Source organism: Acipenser ruthenus, chromosome 6 (genome assembly GCF_902713425.1).
Source record: "Acipenser ruthenus chromosome 6, fAciRut3.2 maternal haplotype, whole genome shotgun sequence".
In the NCBI taxonomy this organism is placed as follows: domain Eukaryota; kingdom Metazoa; phylum Chordata; class Actinopteri; order Acipenseriformes; family Acipenseridae; genus Acipenser; species Acipenser ruthenus.
The window spans coordinates 43887485-43908684 of NC_081194.1; the positions used below are offsets into that span (position 1 = coordinate 43887485).

The 21200-nt window shown below is 44.9% G+C and overlaps 1 protein-coding gene across 4 annotated transcripts in view; it reads right to left on the reverse strand.

Annotated features, from left to right (window-relative positions):
• The window catches only part of LOC117411314 (brefeldin A-inhibited guanine nucleotide-exchange protein 3-like), a 130952-nt gene that overhangs the window by 65806 nt on the left and 43946 nt on the right, over positions 1-21200 (reverse strand). For 2 of the 4 annotated variants that reach the window (XM_059025417.1, XM_059025416.1), the window contains exons 6-8: positions 12082-12216; positions 10826-10948; positions 1666-1711 (exon numbers count right to left, since the gene is read on the reverse strand). In XM_059025417.1, the coding sequence (XP_058881400.1) occupies positions 1666-1711; positions 10826-10948; positions 12082-12216 (304 nt within the window). The remainder of the gene's footprint in view (positions 1-1665; positions 1712-10825; positions 10949-12081; positions 12217-21200) is intronic. The other 2 variants (XM_034018637.3, XM_059025419.1) reach the window with 2 other exon arrangements.

The window sequence follows — 21200 nt, forward strand, 5'->3', positions numbered from 1 at the left end:
GTGTAATCATTAATTTTGGTACAGTCAGGTAAAGTGCCAGGTTTTGCACAAAGATTTGCCAATAGTATCGTACTGCCAAGACAGATGCCAATTAAGTCAACTGTAATTTAATGTTGTGTGATGCTGACAACTACTTACTGGCAGTCAACATTTCTAGATGTTTCAAGCTATGTACAACTTGGATGATAATGGAAAAGCGACCTAGATTACGAAATTCAATAATACGCCACTAAAATGGAAATGTACCACCTAGACCCCTGTATTAAATTAAATGGAGGTTTGGGTTTTCATTTCTAAATCACACATGGTAGTTTTTTTTTTTTTTTTTATGCAGAGCTCTACAATGCATAAGCCTCCACTTATATTCTACTTTAGGACCCAGCATCTCAACATACATTACTGAGGAGGTTATAATGTATTTCTACTTAAATGTATTTGATACCAGGTTAAATAAGCCTACATATGACAAAACTAATCAAATCAAATTTTATTTGTAATGCGCCCTTCATGGCAAGCCATCCCAAGGTGCTTTTAACAAGAAAAAGAGCATTCGGAAATACATTTAGTACAATAAAAACAATATAAACAACAAAAACACCAAAAGAAAACAACATTTTAAAATTAAAGCAAATAAAAGCAACGGATGCGGAACTCAAACCAAATAAAAAGGAATACAACTATATAAAAAATAAATATTATAAAGATATAAAAGCTCTATTATAAAAGTACGTTTTTAATTTATTTTTAAAAATTGCCAACGTAGGTGCGTCTCTCCGTAGGACCTACATGAACAGCACAACAAAACACATTGCAGAATAAAAGGCAAATATTGGTTTTATCTTTTGAGCACAATACAATACTTCTTACAGCCATGTTATACTTTAGTCTTTATTATAATACTATGTGGTGAGACACCAGAACAATTTATTAATTTGCCCCATAGGCCTTTGACATGACTTATTTTTGTTTATTTTTTAGGTGATTGTGAATTTTAGCGGTGGGTGAGGTGGAATGGCACTGTCTATGTGAGGCAAACAGGAGACAAGAGCACCTCAATCCTGTCACACACACCCTGCCATGAACCAGTCCACTGGGGGCAAGGTTAAGACCACAAAAGTGTTGAAAAGCATGTAAGGTTACTGATTTTTTTTTTACAATATCAGACTACTGGCAATACTTTTTGCTGATCAAGTTTCTGTGTATTATATCAATGACTTATCAGTGTAATAAACATACATTTCTTTATGCAATGGCCCAGTTACAGCAGTAGGATATACTGTACCAGTAACTATGACAGAAAATGGGATGGCCTTCTTTTCTAAATGGTGTTTTAACTTTTTAGTTGAAACACCTGAATATCTGAAATGTGAATAAGGCAAAAACCTTCTGAAATAAATAAAAAAAGTGTGGGCACTTCAACTAAGAGATTCACCATAATAACACGTTATATAAAAGGTCAGCCACATGGGCTTTTACTCAATTTAGTTATTTTTGTATGGCTTAACACTTCTCTCTAATATTTAATGTGTGATAATTACTACAGTACACCCACTTTATCAGTGCCTGTTTTACCAGTCTGTATCAACAAGCTCCTGGTTAAGCTATTTGGAATGCTCTGCTAGGCATTACTGAGCTGACACACAAGGATATTAAATAAAAGGGTACCTTTCTGCCGACACGTTGGTAAAGACTCTTCCTGCCCATCTGCTGTCTGCAGCATTATAATAAGAGAAAGGTTAGATGAACAGTACATTGTTGTTATCATATCACTGTTTATTGTATGAAATAAAGCATCTGCTAATAAAAAACGACAGCATAATCAAAAGAATTGGTGGAATTTTGCAGCACTGAATACAAGAAAAAAAAAAGAAAATATGGTGCTTACTCTCTGTATTAAACAATACAAATGTGTTCCCAAGAGCACGGTCTTACTAGTTTTATACAGGTCATATTGTTTTCAGAATAGTTGCCACTGCTTCAAAGCATATTATTAGACCTTATTATTTTCAAGCTCCTGAGATTTAAATGCATCAGTCTTCCGTTGTTGTACTGTTAGTAGTGATGCTTCGTTAATCAAACAGTTATCACATGGAGCAGTTACAGTAATTCAGTATTTATCAGTCGTGCGAGACCTTCACTGACAGTTGGTTATATCATTCATAACTGCCTTAAAACATCAGTAAGGTATCATTTTATCTTGTATACATGAAACAATCGCTGATAAAGCTTGCACAGATACATTTTTAATGGTAAGGGAGTACATTCATTATTAAAATCCTTATAATCCTTAGTGTATAATTACCCTCAGACAAATGATCTTACTGATCTGATTAGAGCTATAATTATCCTATAATAGATGCCCTCTAACTGGTCAGAAAACCACTTTTCTATAAACTTCAAGCTGCCTAGTTTAGAATAGCATTAATATCCTCCACAGCATTCACTACCTTTAGATAACTGGCCTTGTCTTTTGTGAAGTGACTGCTGCATCGAACATTAACGCTTAACTGCATTTTTTTGATAAATCGTTGAAAGAATAGATTTGATTACATTACACGAAAACTGCACATTTTTGATGAAATTCAATATAAAAATCACTATAAATGCATTAACTGTTGTAATTGATATGAGAGTTTATAATCTCTTTCTAATTGCCAATTAAACAAAAATACCAAACACAGTGGGCATTAAAATAGAATTCCCAAGGTATTATCCAATACTCTGTAATATGCATGAGGCGTACGTGTATTAGGCGATAGGTAACAGTGTTTCGAGCGGATAAAATCTTCAAGGTCAAGATTTTATAAAAGCGAAGGAAAATGGTTGTTTGTTAATTAACCCTATAGTTTTAGCTACAAGTCCTAGAACATGAAGTCAGTTATGTGCTTACCCAATTAGACTTGATAAAATGTAAGTGTGGTGCAGACGGACAGACAGGCCAGGTCCTTCCATACATCCCATGATACTCAATAACTCTGACTATCAGTGCTCTCAGGAGGAAAGGCATTCTATAATTCAAATGGACTCTTGCCTGTAATCTTGCATTTGCTATACACTGGTGTCAGGCCGAGTTGCCATTTTAGACTGGAATGAGATAAAGTGCCTGAGGTGACTTCAGTTGTGATGTAATCAATCGCAAACCACGGACCAGCACATTGCAGTTTCTCTGTCCTCAAAGCAATGGTGACTCATTACTGTTCTGTAGGAATTATTAGAGCGATTATTTTTATGTGTCCAAGGATACCACTCTCTGATCAGTAGTTTATATCTACACCAGTGTATCAACCGTGGCTAGAAAGGGGGTTGTGTAAACTACTGATCAGAGGCTCCGATGGGTTCTTGTGACTACAAAAATTTGCTTGCAAGATTGATGGGCCTGAAGTTAAATATAATGTACCTGTTTTGAGCTCTGTACGCTCATGTAACTCGTACAGGGAGTGCTTTAAGGAGCACCAGCATGCTTAGCAATAAATATTTCCAGAGATGTGTTCTCGGTTTCCAAGAAACCAAACAACTTCACCCAACTTGGGCCTCAGACCAACTGATGCAGTCAAATTCGCTTAGCGATACAACCCACCAAACATAAAATGCTCAATTATAGCTCTCAGTGGCATGAAAAAGTAGTTCACTGTGACCAACATTTACTGGGTTTACATGTAAAAATGCAAGTTTGACATACTGTATGTACAGATGGAAGGACAGAAGGATGCTCCTCCATACAATATACCCCCTTACTCAGATATTCTTAGTGATGAAAAGTTTTATCCAAATTGGATAAGTGGGTAAATAGATAAGAAAAATATTATAAATTATAAGGTGTGACGTACAGATGACCAGAGGCCTCCAGTTGGTGTTAAACGTTTTTGTTTCTTACCAGTATGTTCTCCTGAGATAAAGTAGGCCATGTAGGTCAAATACATTATATTCATAACTTCAGCAAGGTCTTGTTTGTATCCTGTTTTACAGTGGAGTGGAAATGAGGCCCAGGAAAAGCAAAGTAATTCGCCCCAGGGTCAAAAGAAGCAATTATTTTGTGAAAAGTACCAGCTTGTTCCCAGTTTTACCTGAAACCACAAGCCCACCTGCAATACCTTCAAGTAATGGATTAACACACAACCACGCCTGCAAGCTTATTGTTGTGCCTAGAGTTAAGGAATTGATGGAAAAAGAGTAGCATGAAATAAACAATATGGGTTGAACCACACACGCTTTACCACCATGCTGGTTCACAGAGGATGCAGTTCAGCTTAGTAAATGCCTATTTCATCTGCATACGCTAGTTGTCTTTATTAGAGCAAAATACAGTGAGACAAAATGCATAGCATGAAAATGGAGTGCAATGATTATTCAAGTTCACCTGAGTGCGTCAAGTTACACTAGTTTTATTTGAAATTCAATAGGCATTTCTAAGTTCCAATGTATTACACAGGACAATATCGACTCTCAAAACTCAACATAATATGTAATCTTTTATAGCTAATGTAATAATTCCATCAGATTTACCTGGAGTGCATTGCCATATGTGAGCACATACTGTATGTTTTGCCATTTTAGTTTAAAACTGGGTACTAAACAAACAAAAAGAAGTTAGGCCCGTCACACCTGTACTTCCTTTGTTAATTCACCTGATCCAGATACATATGAAGGAAAAACAGCTAGTGTCAATAACTGAAGAAAAGGTGGGAAGTGCTTAAGTGCATTTCACTGACCTACCAGCTGTCACCGAGACCGTTCTCTGGTTCTAAAACCAGTATTTATCACGCTGAAGATAATTAACAAAAGTAATAAATAAATAAATAAATAAATAACAGATACATACATGTCTTGAAACATGCTTTCTTAAATGTAATATCACTAGGTTTTAAAACATCTACTAACCAAGGGTTTGCACAACATTCTCATACCCTTTCAAAGGTGCTTGTAGGGAATCAGCATCTCTGTCCTTGTGGAATGAAAGACCCAATCCGGGCACTTGGAAATGTAGCTAATTTACAGCATACTAACTGGAGAGCTCAAAATTAGCACCCACCTGGCAAATGCATGTTAATTAGGTTTGGGCAGGTATGTACAGTGCCTTGCATAAGTATTCACCCCCCTTGTCTTTTCCACATTTTGTAGTGTTACAACCTGAAATGATAGAGGCCTCTTTAATAGGCAGTCACATGTCTTAAGCAGCAGCAAATGTTCAATGGATTTAATTGGGATTTTTACCATTTGATTTACACAACATACTTAACACTTTGAAAGTGCAAAATATTTTTATTGTGACATAAAAGTTAATTAAACAAAAAAAAAGACATTTGTTGGTTGCATAAGTATTCTATTTGGTAGAAGCACCTTTGGCTGCAATTACAGCTGTGCGCTTTGCACATCTGGATCCTGCAATTTTTGCCCATTCTTCTTGGCAAAATTGCTCAAGCTGTGTCAAGTTGGATGGGGACCGTTGGTGAACAGCAATTTTCAAGTCTAGCCACAGATTCTCAATCGGATTGAGGTCTGGGCTTTGACTGGGCCATTCTAAGACATTCAGGTTCTTGTTTTTAAACCACACCAGTGTACCTTTGGCTGTGTGTTTAGGGTCATTGTCCTGCTGGAAGGTGAACCTCTGCCCCAGTCCCAGGTCTCTTGCAGACTGAAACAGGTTTTCCTCTAGAATTTCCCTGTATTTGGCTCCATCCATCTTGCCCTCAATCCTGACCAGTTTCCCAGTCCCTGCCGATGAAAAGCATCCCCATAACATGATGCTGCCACCACCATGCTTTTCAGGGTGATGAGCAGTGTTGGCTTTGCGCCACACATAGCGTTTTGCGCTAAGGCCAAAGAGTTCAATTTTGGTCTCATCACACCAGAGAACCTTTTTCCACATTTGCTGTGTCTCCCACATGCCTTTTGGCAAAATCCAAATGGGATTTGATATGGGTTTTTTTCAGCAATGGTTTTCTTCTCGCCACTCTTCCATAAAGCCCAGCTTTGTGGAGCGTCCGGGTTATAGTTGTCCCATGGACGGTTTCTCCCATCTCAGCTGTGGATCTCTCCAGCTCCTTCAGAGTTACCATTGGCCTCTTGGTTGCTTCTCTGACTAATGCTCTCCTTACCTGGTCACTTAGTTTTGGTGGACGGCCTTCTCTAGGCAGAGTCGCGGTTGTGCCATATTCTTTCCATTTTTTAATAATGGATTTAATGGTGCTCCGGGGGATGTTCAAAGTTTGGGATATTTTTTTATAACCCAACCCTGATTGGTGCTTCTCCAGAACTTTATCCCGGACTTGTTTTGATAGCTCCTTGGTCTTCATGATGCTGTTTGTTTAGATATGCTCTCTGACAAACTCTGGGGCCTTCCAGAAACATGTGTATTTAATCTGAGATCATGTGACACTTTAATTGCACACAGGTGGACTCCATTCGACTAATTATGTGACTTCTGAAGGCAATTGGTTGCACCAGAGCTTATTTAGGAGTGTCACAGCATAGGGGGTGAATACTTATGCAATCAAGACTTTTCAGTTTTTTATTTGTAAATAATTTTGAAAAATATGTAGATTTTTTTCCCCACTTCAACATTATGGACTATTTTGTGTAGATCAGTGACAAAAAATCCTAATTAATTCCAGGTTGTAACACTACAAAATGTGGAAAAGTCCAAGGTGGGTGAATACTTATGCAAGGCACTGTATATTTAACTAATTTAAACTAACATAAAATAAATTGTTATTTATCAATTATTATTATTTAAAAGTTATCACACAAACAGAATAGCTGTAAGTTACTGTGGCAAAGTGCCCCGCCCCTGTGTGCATTTGTGTGTTCTGTGTATGTATGTATGCGTGCGTGTGTTAATGTCGGTGTATAGATTGGTACACGGGATATAAACGGGTCTGTGTTTCACGTGTATTTAAAAAGTGTATATTTGTATTTAGGCACGGGATTGCACATCACGCACGTGCATTTAAAATATAATGTGTGGCACGGGGTTGCACGTAATGAATTCACGTGCTGGGATTCAAGTGAATAATTAATTAGTAATTGAATCCCAGCACAAACAGTATAAATAGACGCACGTTTCTTGCACTCGGGGTTAGGTGTTCGGTGAGTGGAGAACGGGATTGGAGACGGAGGCAAAGATAATAATAATAAGAAGAATAATAATAATAGTTAAGTGTTTTCACTCACCGTGTTTGTTCGTCTGTCCTGCACCGTCTGTTTAGTGTTTAGTCGTTTTGTTTGTCTCTTTATTTTGGCGTGTAGTGCCGTGTCCCGTGTTTTTGTCTGTTCCAACCTTTTATTTTCTGTTCTGTTTATTAAATGCTGAACGCGATCACGCGTTCAGCCTCACCAAAACCCCATCTCTCTGTCGTTTGTGTTCCTGTTTCTGGTCTGACGCCACCCACTCCGGCCGTCTTTGTGACACGTGGTGTCCTGCGTGGGATCGACAGCGCCTCCAGGACTCAGGCCAGAGCAGGAACCGCAGTTTGGATTTAAAAAAAAAAGAAAAAAAAAAAAAAAAAAAAATGGCAGAAGACGCCATCAAAGTGCGGGACTGGATGCTGGAGAATGCTGGGCTGGAGGCCCAGTCTCTGCCCATAGTCGTCCAGGCCCTGTGGATGATGGACAGTGAGAGATGGGAGGCCTATCAGCAGGAACACACCCCAAACACCTTGGAGGAAGGTGTGGAGTTTGACCTCAGCTACCTGGAGGCAACCATAAACGGAACAGCAGCCCAGGTAGCAGGACCACCAGCAGAGGAGTACCTGCTGTCCCCATCTCCACCAGCAGAGGGTGAGTACCTGCTGTCCCCATCTCCACCAGCAGAGGGTGAATGCCTGCTGGTTTTGCCTCCACAGCCCAAATGGGAGGAGCCTGAGCATCCACAGCCCAAATGGGAGGAGCCCAAGCGGAAGGAGCCCGAATGTCCTACGCCTGAGTGGGAGGAGCCCGAATGTCCTACGCCTGAGTGGGAGGAGCCCGAATGTCCTACGCCTGAGTGGGAGGAGCCCGAACGTCCTACGCCTGAGTGGGAGGAGCCCGAACGTCCTACGCCTGAGTGGGAGGAGCCCGAACGTCCTACGCCTGAGTGGGAGGAGCCCGAACGTCCTACGCCTGAGTGGGAGGAGCCCGAACGTCCTACGCCTGAGTGGGGGGAGCCCGAACGTCCACAGCCCAACAGGGAGGAGTCGGGGCGTCCACAGCCCAACAGGGAGGAGTCGGGGCGTCCACAGCCCAACAGGGAGGAGTCGAGGCGTCCACAGCCCAACAGGGGGGAGTCGGGGCGTCCACAGCCCAACAGGGAGGAGTCAGGGCGTCCACAGCCCAAAAGGGAGGAGTCGGTGCGTCCACAGCCCAAAGGGAGGCAAGTCGGGGCTTCCACAGCCCTGGGACCCAAGCCACCAGCAGAGGGAAAATGCCTGCTGGTTCAGCCCCAAGAGCCAGAAGGGGAGGAGTTACAGGCTCAACCCCCTGAAAATTTTTGGGGGGGAGAAGGGCAGGATGCTGGTGTCCCCCAGCAGCCTCTCGCTATGCTGCTGAAGGCAGCACGGCGTGCACATGCCCAGCCGCCACAGCAGAGGGAGCCAGCACCGCCAGGAGCAGAGGAGCAGGAGCTGCCTCTGCCTCCACCACCTCCAAGAGCAGAGGAGCAGGAGCTGCCTCTGCCTCCACCACCTCCAGGAGCAGAGGAGCAGGAGCTGCCTCTGCCTCCGCCACCACCACCGCAAGGAGCAGAGGAGCAGGAGCTGCCTCTGCCTCCGCCACCACCACCGCAAGGAGCAGAGGAGCAGGAGCTGCCTCTGCCTCCACCACCTCCAGGAGCAGAGGAGCAGGAGCTGCCTCTGCCTCCGCCACCACCACCGCAAGGAGCAGAGGAGCAGGAGCTGCCTCTGCCTCCGCCACCACCACCGCAAGGAGCAGAGGAGCTGGAGCTGCCTCTGCCTCCACCACCGCCAGGAGCAGAGGAGCTGGAGCTGCCTCTGCCTCCACCACCGCCCGGAGCAGAGGAGCAGGAGCTGCCTCTGCTGCCCGTACCTCCGCAGGGAGTACGGTGGCCGGAGCCCCAGAAAGGGGAGCTGCCGGCCACGAAGAAGGGGGAGGAGGTCTGGAGACCACTTTCCCCAGCAGCAGTTTCGCTGCAGGAGTTCTTGTGGCCGGAGCCCCACAGGAGGGAGCTGCCGGCTACGAAGAAGGGGGAGGTCGGGGGACCACCTGCCCCCGCAGCTTTTTCGCTGCAGGACGGGACCAACAGGCTGTCAGCCGTGCCACTACCGGCAGGGGTGCTGACAGCATTGCCAGCCAAGGGCCCACTGAAGCCTCCCTTCCCAGCCCGAGACTTTGTTCTGGACTGCTGGGTTTTTAAGGGGGGAGGTGGCCGTTGAGGCCATGTGTGCTGCGCACAAGGGGGGGTATATGTGGCAAAGTGCCCCGCCCCTGTGTGCATTTGTGTGTTCTGTGTATGTATGTATGCGTGCGTGTGTTAATGTCGGTGTATAGATTGGTACACGGGATATAAACGGGTCTGTGTTTCACGTGTATTTAAAAAGTGTATATTTGTATTTAGGCACGGGATTGCACATCACGCACGTGCATTTAAAATATAATGTGTGGCACGGGGTTGCACGTAATGAATTCACGTGCTGGGATTCAAGTGAATAATTAATTAGTAATTGAATCCCAGCACAAACAGTATAAATAGACGCACGTTTCTTGCACTCGGGGTTAGGTGTTCGGTGAGTGGAGAACGGGATTGGAGACGGAGGCAAAGATAATAATAATAAGAAGAATAATAATAATAGTTAAGTGTTTTCACTCACCGTGTTTGTTCGTCTGTCCTGCACCGTCTGTTTAGTGTTTAGTCGTTTTGTTTGTCTCTTTATTTTGGCGTGTAGTGCCGTGTCCCGTGTTTTTGTCTGTTCCAACCTTTTATTTTCTGTTCTGTTTATTAAATGCTGAACGCGATCACGCGTTCAGCCTCACCAAAACCCCATCTCTCTGTCGTTTGTGTTCCTGTTTCTGGTCTGACGCCACCCACTCCGGCCGTCTTTGTGACAGTTACTTGTCTAGTTTCTTACATTCATAGGATGTGTGTTTTTGTTCATGGTAGAATTATATTTGCTTTGATCAGTAAAAAAAAGCCCCCAGTCATTTACTGTTATCTAAGAAATATCTTGGGGTTTACTGGCTTATAGGTGCAGGTGTGCTTAGTTCAGGAGACAGTATTGACTCGCATATTTTCAAACCACTACTACACAGAAGCGTTAACAGTGCGTAGTGTTTATCCTCAAATGTATAGTGTTGCGTCAGCAAATGAATACAGCAAATCCAGTCCTTATAATTGTCTGCTTTTATCAGCAAGTAAACCAAAGAAAACATACACCCCTCCAATAGAAGCAAATGATAGAGGCCTCTTTAATAGGCAGTCACATGTCTTAAGCAGCAGCAAATGTTCAGTCCCTTGGTAATAAACTTGGTAAAATTATGATTTTCAAAGCTTGGTTCTGGCTCTTATACTGCCTTGCAGGAAGAAAGCTTAAATGTATTTTTTTTTCATGCTTCCCAGTTCTCACCTACTTTGGTTGGTTACATTTAGGTTTAAAATATGAACAATTAGCATCTCTCTCTTTAAAGTTTTATGTTGAATACAATTCCAGAGTAAATAATCATTGCATCCCATACAAAACAGTCAAATTTGGCAACAGAGGGTTTCTTGCCAGCAACCACAGATAAAAAGAAAGGCCATGATTCCATATCAGTGATGCAGTGCACAGATATGTGGCATGCAGACACATCAACACAACACAGAAGGCATTAGTTTGTTTGCAGTGGCTGCAAGTCTCACCACGTTCTCCTGCCTTTGACGTAACTGAAGGGTCAAGTCGCTCAACATTTGGCTGAGCGTGGCCCGCACAGCAGTGTTTATGCTGCGCTGATGACAGCTTGACATGTACGTCTCAGTGCAAACCTGGTGTAAAACAACAAGACAGCTGGTTGTAAATCAACATTAGATCACAGTTAGCGGTCCAGAGCTTTTCTGAACAGAGACACTGCCTATCCAGGAGATCCCTTTAGCCAATGAACCCCTTTAAAATATAAAGGAAACACCCTTTCCTATAAATTTCTCATTGCGCACTGCTGCCACCAGAGTACTATGTATTGTTGCTACTGTCGTTTAAAAACAATGTGTTTTGATATTTTTATTCCCTGGGTCATTACTCAATTAGGGGAAAGTTTGCATGTATTCAAGTCAAGGGTATTCAATAATAAATTAGATAGCTCTTTTGCACTCAGAAATAGTTCCACACTATGCATCTAATAAAAAACAAACAAAAAAAAAAAAACACATGTCTTAGAAGGACGTGGCAGGGACAGTTTTCTGATAATTAAAATATCAAGCTTGAAAGTATCAAGCTTAAATCATTCATTCATAACCATCTTTGAAAGACGGACATGACTAATGGCAGTGTCTCATTCTCAGAAAATAAACAAAAACACTTCAAATAAAAGCTTAGATTATGCTTTATGATGAATTAAATTATTTCATTTTGAGGTCTAAAAGGGTATTCCCCCAGCTTAATGTCATTTTCTTTTGTTCAGAAAAGCTCCTGCATCCATTCCTGACCTGAAACCATCCACACATACATATATACATATATATATAGGACCAATTCAGCAACAAATGAATGTACTGTATCAAATATTATAACATTTCCTTTAAGATAAAAGCCTGCTGTGATAGCAGTTTGCTGTAGTGGGGTTTTTCAACCAATGTAAATTACAGTGGTAACCATTGTTTTCCTCTATCATTCATGGAATTCATCTTTAAAAACACATGATTGCCTTTTCAAGTGTTGTTTTTGATACAGCATAAAGGGCATGTTCAATATAGCCATGGCATTTGTCGACATGGCTGTGGGTGTAATGGATATAAATTAACAGAAACTTAGGTTTCAAGTCAAGGTAGGATGCGACACTGTCATTTTTACATTGATTGAAACTGGAGATTAGTCATCGTGCAGCCAGCCTTGCTCATTGCATCCATCCTACATGCTTCCCACGCAGTCTGAGTCAGACATTTGAAACGGCCAATGAGAATACCTTGTGGGAGATAGAGGTCTTGGGATTAGCATCAACAAAGACACGACGGCACAGGGAGCTTAGGATCTGGGTAATGGAAATCTTTATCATTTCATGCATTCGAAGGGATCCAGGTATATGACATGCCAGGCACAGCTGGAAAAGCACAGGGGGAGGGATGAGAAACAAACAAAGTGATGGGCAACAAAAACACAAAAATCACAAACTCACATGGTAAACAGTAAATTAAAGTCTCCTTCTATATGCTGCACATACTGTAGGGTTGTACGGGGCAAAACTTTGGGTAGATATGAGACACCTGCTTTATGTGAATGAAATGTAAAAATGTGTGACGTACAAACATATGAATGGACAGACAGGCGTCTCCATATGTTCACAGATTCTGATACTCTTGATAACTTGTGCTAAAGATGTTTCATAACAAATGGAGAAGTAAAATTGTAAGGTATAATATATTCCCATAGCCAGGGTTAACCACCACAGAAATAGACTGGAATGCATCATTTTTTTTTTTTTTTTTTTTATAAAAATTTAGTCGTTGCCTATTAGTTTTTATTATTTTCTCCCCAATTTGAAATGCCCAATTATTTTTAGGCTCAGCTCACCACTACCACCCCTGTGCTGACTCGGGAGGGGCGAAGATGAACACACTCTGTCCTCCGAAGCGTGTGCTGTCAGCCGCCCGCTTCTTTACACTCTGCAGACTCACCGTGCAGCCGCCTCAGAGCTACAGCGTCGGAGGACAAGGCAGCTCTGGGCAGCTTACAGGCAAGCCCGCAGGCGCCCAGCCAGACTACAGGGGTCGCTGGTGCGCGGTGAGCCGAGGACACCCTGGCTGACCTAACCCTCCCTCCCCCCGGGCAACGCTCTGCCAATTGAGCGCCGCCCCCTTGGAGCTCCCGTCCACGGTCGGCTGTGGAATAGCCTGGACTCGAACTCGGACGTCCAGGCTATAGAGCACATCCTGCACTCTAGCGAGTGTTTACTGGATGCGCCACTCAGGAGCCCACTAGGAATGCATAATTTTAACAGCTCCAAACGCTTACAACTTCAGGTTAATAAAATGAAGGTGTCTCACATTTAACCTCATTACACAGGGAGACAGGGCCTATTCACAAAACTAACTCATGAGTTAACTCATGACGGTTTCTAGACTTTTATTGGCGTAGTTCAGATTTCTCATTTATTTCTATTATTTTTATTACTATTTATGTTTTTTTTTAATTCAATTTTAGTTCAATTTTAAAAGAAACATTCTATCACTAAAAATCACCACCAAATTCCCCAAAACAGACTTTTAAAATTTTGCATGCATGAAATGTTTCTGGACTGTTAAAAATGACAATAGCCTAGAACAGTTTTATTAATATCAATAAATGTACTTCATCATATCAGACTTTAAATTTCAATTACTCATGAGCTTTGTGAATAAGGTAAACAAATTGCAAAACAAATGAAAGGAGTGTAATTATTATAACAATAAATCACATTTTAATGAAAACTATGCAAATGTGAAAACAAATTTACCCCGGATAACCCTACATGGTACACAGACCAACAAGAAAGGTAGGTGCCTAATTCCCATTGTATGATAGCCACGGTACAGTCAGAACTCGGATACCCGTTACCCAGATACATGTCAGGCACGTTTTACCGGCCTTGTATTAAGAATAAAATCAATCCCCATTATACATATGTAACAACTTAATGCACTTACCCGTCACACGCGATTTCCGACTCACCAGTTTTCTGATACAAAGCCCATCTCTTCAATGTTATAATTTATCTGAATATCCGTCACAGCCCGCGTTTATATATATATATATATATTATATATATATTATATATATATATATATATATATATATATATATATATATATATATATATACACACACACACACACACACACACACACACACACACACACACACACTACCGGTCAAAAGTTTTAGAACACCCCCATTTTTCCAGTTTTTTATTGAAATTTAAGCAGTTCAAGTCCAGTGAATAACCTGAAGTGGTACAAAGGTAAGAGGTAAACTGCCTGCCAGAGGTTAAAAAAAAAAGTTTAGGTTACCAAAAACTGAAAAATAATGTACATTTCAGAGTTATACAAAAAGGCCTTTTTCAGGGAACAAGTAATGGGTTAACAACTTACAGCTGTTCTGCAGCAATGGAAGTAAATTAAGCCTTGAAAGTTGATGCTAACAATTCCTACAGGTGTCCCAACTTTTGTTGATTACTTACAAACCCTCTGTCTGTATAAAAGCAGTGTTGGAACAGACTGTATTACTACACCCTCTTAAGCATTATTTGGACAGTATTGTACTGCAGGAAGTAGTATATTGCTCTCATAATGGCGAGAAAAAGGCAATTAACAAAGGAAGACAGACAGACCATTATAACCCTTAAAAGTGTAGGTCTTTCCTTTAGAGAAATTGCAAAGAAAGCCAAGGTGTCAGGGAGTACAGTTTCCTACACCATCAAAAGGCACTTGGAAACTGGAGGAAACTCTGACAGGAAGAGGTCTGGCAGACCCAAAGCCACAACAGAATCAGAAGACAAGTTTCTGAGAGTCAACAGCTTGCGTGATAGGCGGCTCACAGGACAAGAGCTTCAAGCACAGCTTAACACTGGTCGAAGTAAGCAAGTCTCAGTTTCAACTGTGAAGAAAAGACTTTGGGCTGCAGGTTTGACAGGTCGAGTGGCAATAAGAAAGCCATTGCTAAGATGGCAAAATAAGAAAAAGAGGCTTGCCTGGGCCATGAAGCACCGCCAGTGGACTACTGAAGACTGGAAGAAGGTCTTATGGACCGATGAATCAAAATTTGAAATCTTCGGTCATCACGCAGGGTTTTTGTACACCGTCGAGTAGGCGAAAGGATGGTTCCTCGGTGTGTGACACCAACTGTCAAACATGGAGGAGGAAGCGTGATGGTCTGGGGCTCTTTTGCTGGATCCAGAGTCAGCGACTTGCACAGAGTGAGTGGCACCCTGAACCAAAACTGCTACCACAGCATTTTGCAGCTCCATGCAATACCTCTGGTATACGCCTAGTTGGTCAGGGGTTCATCCTACAGCAAGATAATGACCCAAAACATACCTCCAGGCTATGTCAGAACTACCTTAGAAGAAAAGAACAAGACGGTAGGCTTCAAATCATGGCATGGCCAGCACAGTCTACAGGCTTAAACCCCATCGAGCTGGTTTGGGATGAACTGGACAGAAGGGTGAAAGCAAAGCAACCTACAAGTGCAACACATTTGTGGGAACTTCTGCAACAGTGTTGGGAAGAACTTTCCGAACAATATTTGATTTCCATTGTAGAAAGAATGCCACGAGTGTGTTCGGCTGTTATATCTGCAAAAGGTGGCTACTTTGATGAGTCAAAAATTTAGATTAAATTTTGTTAAACAAAACGAGTCCATGATTTCTTTTTTATCTCCAATTGTTTATTTGTTCTATACTTTAATTTCAGAGTACATTGAGACATTCAACTGCATAAATTTCAATAAAAACAGGAAAAATTGAGGTGTTCTAAAACTTTTGACCGGTACTGTATATAAAATCTCTGTCAAATCAGTCTCATATACAGCGCTTCCTACAGTTTCACCTGATGAAAATGCAGCCCAAACAAAGCGAATGAGGCAAGCTAGGGTAATGTAACAGTTAATCTTTAAACAGTTTTAGATACTGTGATGTATTTTTTTTAAAATCTGTGATCTTTAGTTTCTTTTATGCATTTTCATTTGCAAGTGAACTGTGACATTAGGGCCTTATCGAGCACTATATTTTGAATACTGACTTTGGATACTGTTTTAATTCTGGAAACTTTTTTTTGTTTTTTTAATCTTTTGGTTTTGCTAAACTGCATTGCATTTTATGCTTTACGCGGTTCTGTGCATGGATAACATTTAGATTTCATTTTGCTGTTAGGTTGTTAATGGGACATTTTTCATACCGCTACAATACGTACCGGATTGAAAAGTATGTACTGTATTACAGTTAACGTGTCGTCTCTTTAGTTTTGTCAAGTGATATTTTCAGAATCATATCATTCTGAATTAAAATACAACTTTGGTTAAAAATATAGTACTGTACCAACAAAACGTTAGGTTACTCACCGTAACCCTGATTCCCTGAAAGAGAAGACAACCACCAACGACGACATTATGTATGGGATATGCCTGCCCATTGGGTAGGTATTGTTGAGCTCTGTATATCAGAGCTGCCGGTAGGCCCCTTCCTGGGGTGACGCACTCGGTCCTGCCCACCGAGGAATTAAAACTGTCATCCTAAGGGAAGCCATTTCTATTTTTCCATCGAACACGTGAGGGCAACCGATGCGACCTTGCAGTTGGTGGTCATCTTCTCTTTCAGGGAACCAGGGTTACTGTAAGTAACCGAACGTTCTCTTTCAATTCGAAGACGACCACCAATGACATTATGTATGGGATAATGTATACCAGAGCCGTCGCTAGAGAGAAGGAACGGCAGCATATGAGGGACGCATCAGAACTGCATAACCCCAGGGGTTAGCGGTGTGAGCTTACACCTTCAAAGACAGCAGTGGGAGTTGTGGTTAGGGCTCTGGACTCTTGACCGGAGGGTTGTGGGTTCAATCCCCAGTGGGGACACTGCTGCTGTACCCTTGAGCAAGGTACTTTACCTAGATTGCTCCAGTAAAAACCCAACTGTAAAATGGGTAATTGTATGTAAAAATAATGTGATATCTTGTAACAATTGTAAGTCACCCTGGATAAGGGCGTCTGCTAAGAAATAAATAATAAAAATAATAAAAGGACCCTCATGCCTAATGAAGGCAGGGTAGGATCTACCACAGGAAGTATGCGGCATAGCCCAGCTAGCCGCAGTACAAATATTGGACAGTGATAGATGTAGCTAACGCTCTAGTGGAGTGTGCGGCTACCCTCCCAGGTGGGGGCAAGCCAGCACCATCATACGCAGTTGAGACTGTGTCCACAATCCAATGTGCTTAGAGAGGGGCTGTCCTAGGGCCTGTGTCCCGTGACAGACAAAGAGCTGGTCAGACTGAAGCAGAGCTCTTGTCCTATCCATGTAGCATCTCAATGCCCGCACTGGGCAGAGGAAATTCAATCTCTCCAGTTCCACGGACCGATTAACATGGAAGGCTGTGATCACTTTGGGGAGAAAAGCAGGGTTTGTACACAGTGACACCCTGCTGCCATCGTCCCAAATACGCATGCAGGAGCTGTGCACTGACAGCGCCTGCAGCTCACTGACCCGCTTAGCGGAGGCGATAGCCACGAGGAAGGCTGTCTTCATAGACAGATACTTCAACTCTATGGAGTGTATGGGCTCAAACGGGGCCTTCAAGACAGCCTCCAGTACAATATCAAGGCTCCATTCAAGAAGAACAGTCCTCCTCACAACCACATCTGATAGCCCTAGGGCTAACTAGCAGTCCCTTTCAGGGGCCAGACCCATAGCTGGAACCTGCCCGGTTCCGGGTGCCAAAAAGAGTGCCTCTCGCCTGACTGAGGAGATCCATGCGAAGCGGGATCTCCCAGGGCTAGCCGTGTAACAGTTGGCACAGGGTGGAGAACCAGATTCTCCTGGGGCACCTGGGGGCCACTAGGAGAACTGACACCTCCTCTAACCAGACCTTTTCGAGAAAGGCCGGGAGCAGCGGTACAGGCAGGAAAGTGTACAAAAAACGCTTTGGGCCATTCGTGTGCTAGGGCGTTGACGCCGAGTGGACCGCCTAAGCAGTGGAGGGAGTACCACAGGGGGCAGTGTGTCGTCTCCGCCGAGGAGTTCCCAAATGCGCTCCACTACCTGAGGGTGGAGTTGCCTCCTCAAGAGGAGGTCTGCTGTCCAGTTCACTGCTTCAGGAATGTGCGGAGAGCAAGGGAGAAATGGCGGAGAGCAAGGGACGTCCAGCGGTCTGACTAGGATCCGCAGACTCCTCTGCCTTCCCAGACTACCCCCCAACCCAAGTTGGAAGCATCTGTCATCACCACTTGGCGGCTGAAAACCACTCCCATATGTACACTCTCGCTCAGGTGAGAGGTCGTCCTCCACCAGCGTAGGGCTGCCGAGCACATATGAGACACCATCAGCCGACGGTGTCTGTCGCGCTTGGGATGTAGGTGGAATGCACTGAGGTACGCTTGTAGCGGGCACATGAAGTAGATCCAGCTGAATGGCCAATATGGCTGCGGCCATCAGAATCAACAGTTTCTGGCACAATAGGAGGTTGACCTGCGATCCCTGTCGAAACAGGGAGAGGCAACCCTGGATAGCTGCTACTCTGTCATCCGAAAGGTATGCGCGCATCGTACTGGAGTCCAGCCGGAGCCCCAAGTATGTCGTACACTGCACCGGTATAAGCCGACTCTTTGCATCGTTGATGGTGAGGCCCAGCCTTGCCAGATGCTCTGTCACGACCAGTGTGGGGCCACTGCTCCCTCTCGCAACTGGGAACAGATCAACCAGACTCTGCAGCCGCAAGGGGGCCAGGACTTTGAAAACGTACGAGGAGCTAGGGAGAGGCCGAATGGCAGCACAGCGAACTTGTAAACGCTTCCTGGAAAGGTGAGGCGGAGATACTTCCTGTACTCTGGACGAATGGGAACGTGAAAGTAAGCCTCAGGTCTAGGATGGGGTGAAAGCTGGCATCTTTTTTGGGTACCAGAAAATACCTCGAGTAGTACCCCTCTCGTGGGAGGTGGGGTCTACTAGACAAATGGCTTGCTTGCACAGCAAGGCGTCCACTTCCTTCCTTCCTGGAGAGGGTCTGTCATGAAAGTATTCGTGATTCCTTGAAAGAGAGGAGGTCCCAAGTGGACCTGAAGCGCGTAACCGTTGTGCACGGTGGTAAGCACCCAGGTGTCCGCGGTGCAAGCATGCCAGTACTGCAGCTGATGCCAGCCTTCAGGGGCCTTGCCGGGGCAGCCTCTGGAATGCTGGTGTGTGTGCTGGCCACATCCTGCGTTCCCTCTGTCTGTTGGGAGGGGCCGATTGTTCGCTGCTGGTGTGCCCTGTAGGTGATGCCTTAGGTCAGCCAGCGGAGCTGTGGGGACTGGAACTGTCCTGGTGACAGTCCGCATCAGAGGCGCTCGCCAACGGTTTGACCTGCCCCACGAGGGAGCAACGCGGCCACCTGCCGGAAGGTGCCTCGCATTCCTGGTGGGATCTCTGCAGGATCTCCTCCACAGCTGGCCCAAAGGTATGTCCCGGGGATATAGGCGCGTCTAGCAGCACAGCCTTATCCACATCAGGGACCATGGCTTGCAACAACTACAGCTGTCTGCGAGCCACAATTAAGCAAGCCAGGCTCCAGCCAAGAGCTTGCCCTTGGAGACCGGAGATTTGCAGCAGCGTGCTGGACAGGAGATGTAGTTCAGTGACCACCGGATCTGGAAGCGGTGTCTCATGCAGTACGCTGCATACGCCCGCTTGAGGTGCATTTCCATCACCCTGCACTGTGGGTTCGGGCACACAGGGCCTTAACCAGGGCCGCGATGATGGAGTCTACCAGGGGGAACCCCACTAGGCCCAGCTTTTCCGCGCCTTCTAGAGAGGCAAGCTGTGCAGCCTGTTTCAGCACGCTTGGAGCCAAGGCCGGACAATCCCAGGAGGAGCTTACCTCCTCCATGAAGTCTGGGAAGGCCGCGAACTTTTGAAGGCGAGGAGCCATCGCCTGCGTCCAGAACACGGACCAGCGCAGTTCTGCCGCTGGCGTCCAGGGGACCAGTATAAACGCTGCAGCGTGTCCCATCAGTGCCGACACTGAGTTACTCGAAGCCAGGTTCTTCTGAGGCAGGGGGTTCGGGCTGCCCTCTTACCTGCATGTCAGAGAAGGAGGCCACTATGGAAAGCGTGTCCTCTTGCGCCAGCTGGGACGCCTCTTCCCATCCACCCTGATCTCCCCTAGGGTTGGGAGGGTATGGCAATTGGGGCTGTATAGGAGTTGAAACTGCGGCAGGAGCTGCAGGTGCCTGTTTCGACAAAAGCTCCAGGACCTGGGCCATCTGGGCTTTCAGGTCCATAATGTCCCTCGCCTGCTTCAAACGCTTCACCCTTCTCGTCATGCGGGGATTGACTACGCAGGGCCTGCGCGTCGGGGATGTCCAGCAGAGGGTCCTGGTACAGTTCATGGAGGAGGGGCTCTGAGAGCCGCCAACGGTCCGGCCAACGAGGATGCAGACCTCGCCCTTGTGGCCCTCTCCAACCTGTTCTCACTTACCCGGGGCTGAAAAGCCAAAAAGATACTGCAGGCCACCTCTTTCTCAAGGGCCAAGGTGGTGTGTTGGGCACCCAAGCACCACGCACAGAGGCTATGTTTGTCCTCATGCGGGATCTTTGCCTTGCAAGCCGTACAGGGGTGGAACCCCGACTTGACTTACATCAGTTTGGTGTTCCGCATCGGCTATGCACCGAACACTGCTTGCACTGGTTACAACGTGTGCTCAAGCACTGATTGTATCGTGCAGCTCCGTGCGTTCATGCACTAGCGCTGTAGCGGAGGGCACCGAACACTGTATGCACCGAGTACCATGATCACTACGTGGCACCGTGCGTTTGTGCACTAGCACTATAGCAGTCGGCACCGAGCACCGTGCATACTGAACACCATGCACACGAGTACCGTGAGCACTACGTGCACCGTGTACTGTGCATTCGTGCACTAGCGCTGTAGCAGTCGGCACCGAGCACCGTGTGCACCGTGCGTACCGTGCGTAGCGAGCACCATGTGCACTGTGTACCATGCAGCACTGTGCGTTTGTGCACTAGCGCTCTAGCAGTGGGCACCGAGCACCGTGCGCACCAAGCACCGTGTCTGTGCACTGGCGGTGTAGCGCTGGGCACTGTGAGCCGTGTGCAATTAGCACCGTGCGCACCGAGTGGAGGAATACACAGCTGGATGGCTGTAGTAACAACCGCGCTGCAGCTAATCCACAGCACAACCTTCAGAACAGGGCCATGCGGTCTATCATAGAGACTGGGAACGCGCAGTGGCAACCAAACAACAAGGCCCACTCCAGCTCCCAGACGGCAGCTGGGGGAATCACTTGACAGCGGGGATGTGGCAAGGCCTAGCCCCATGGAGGAACTGTATTCTTCCAAGA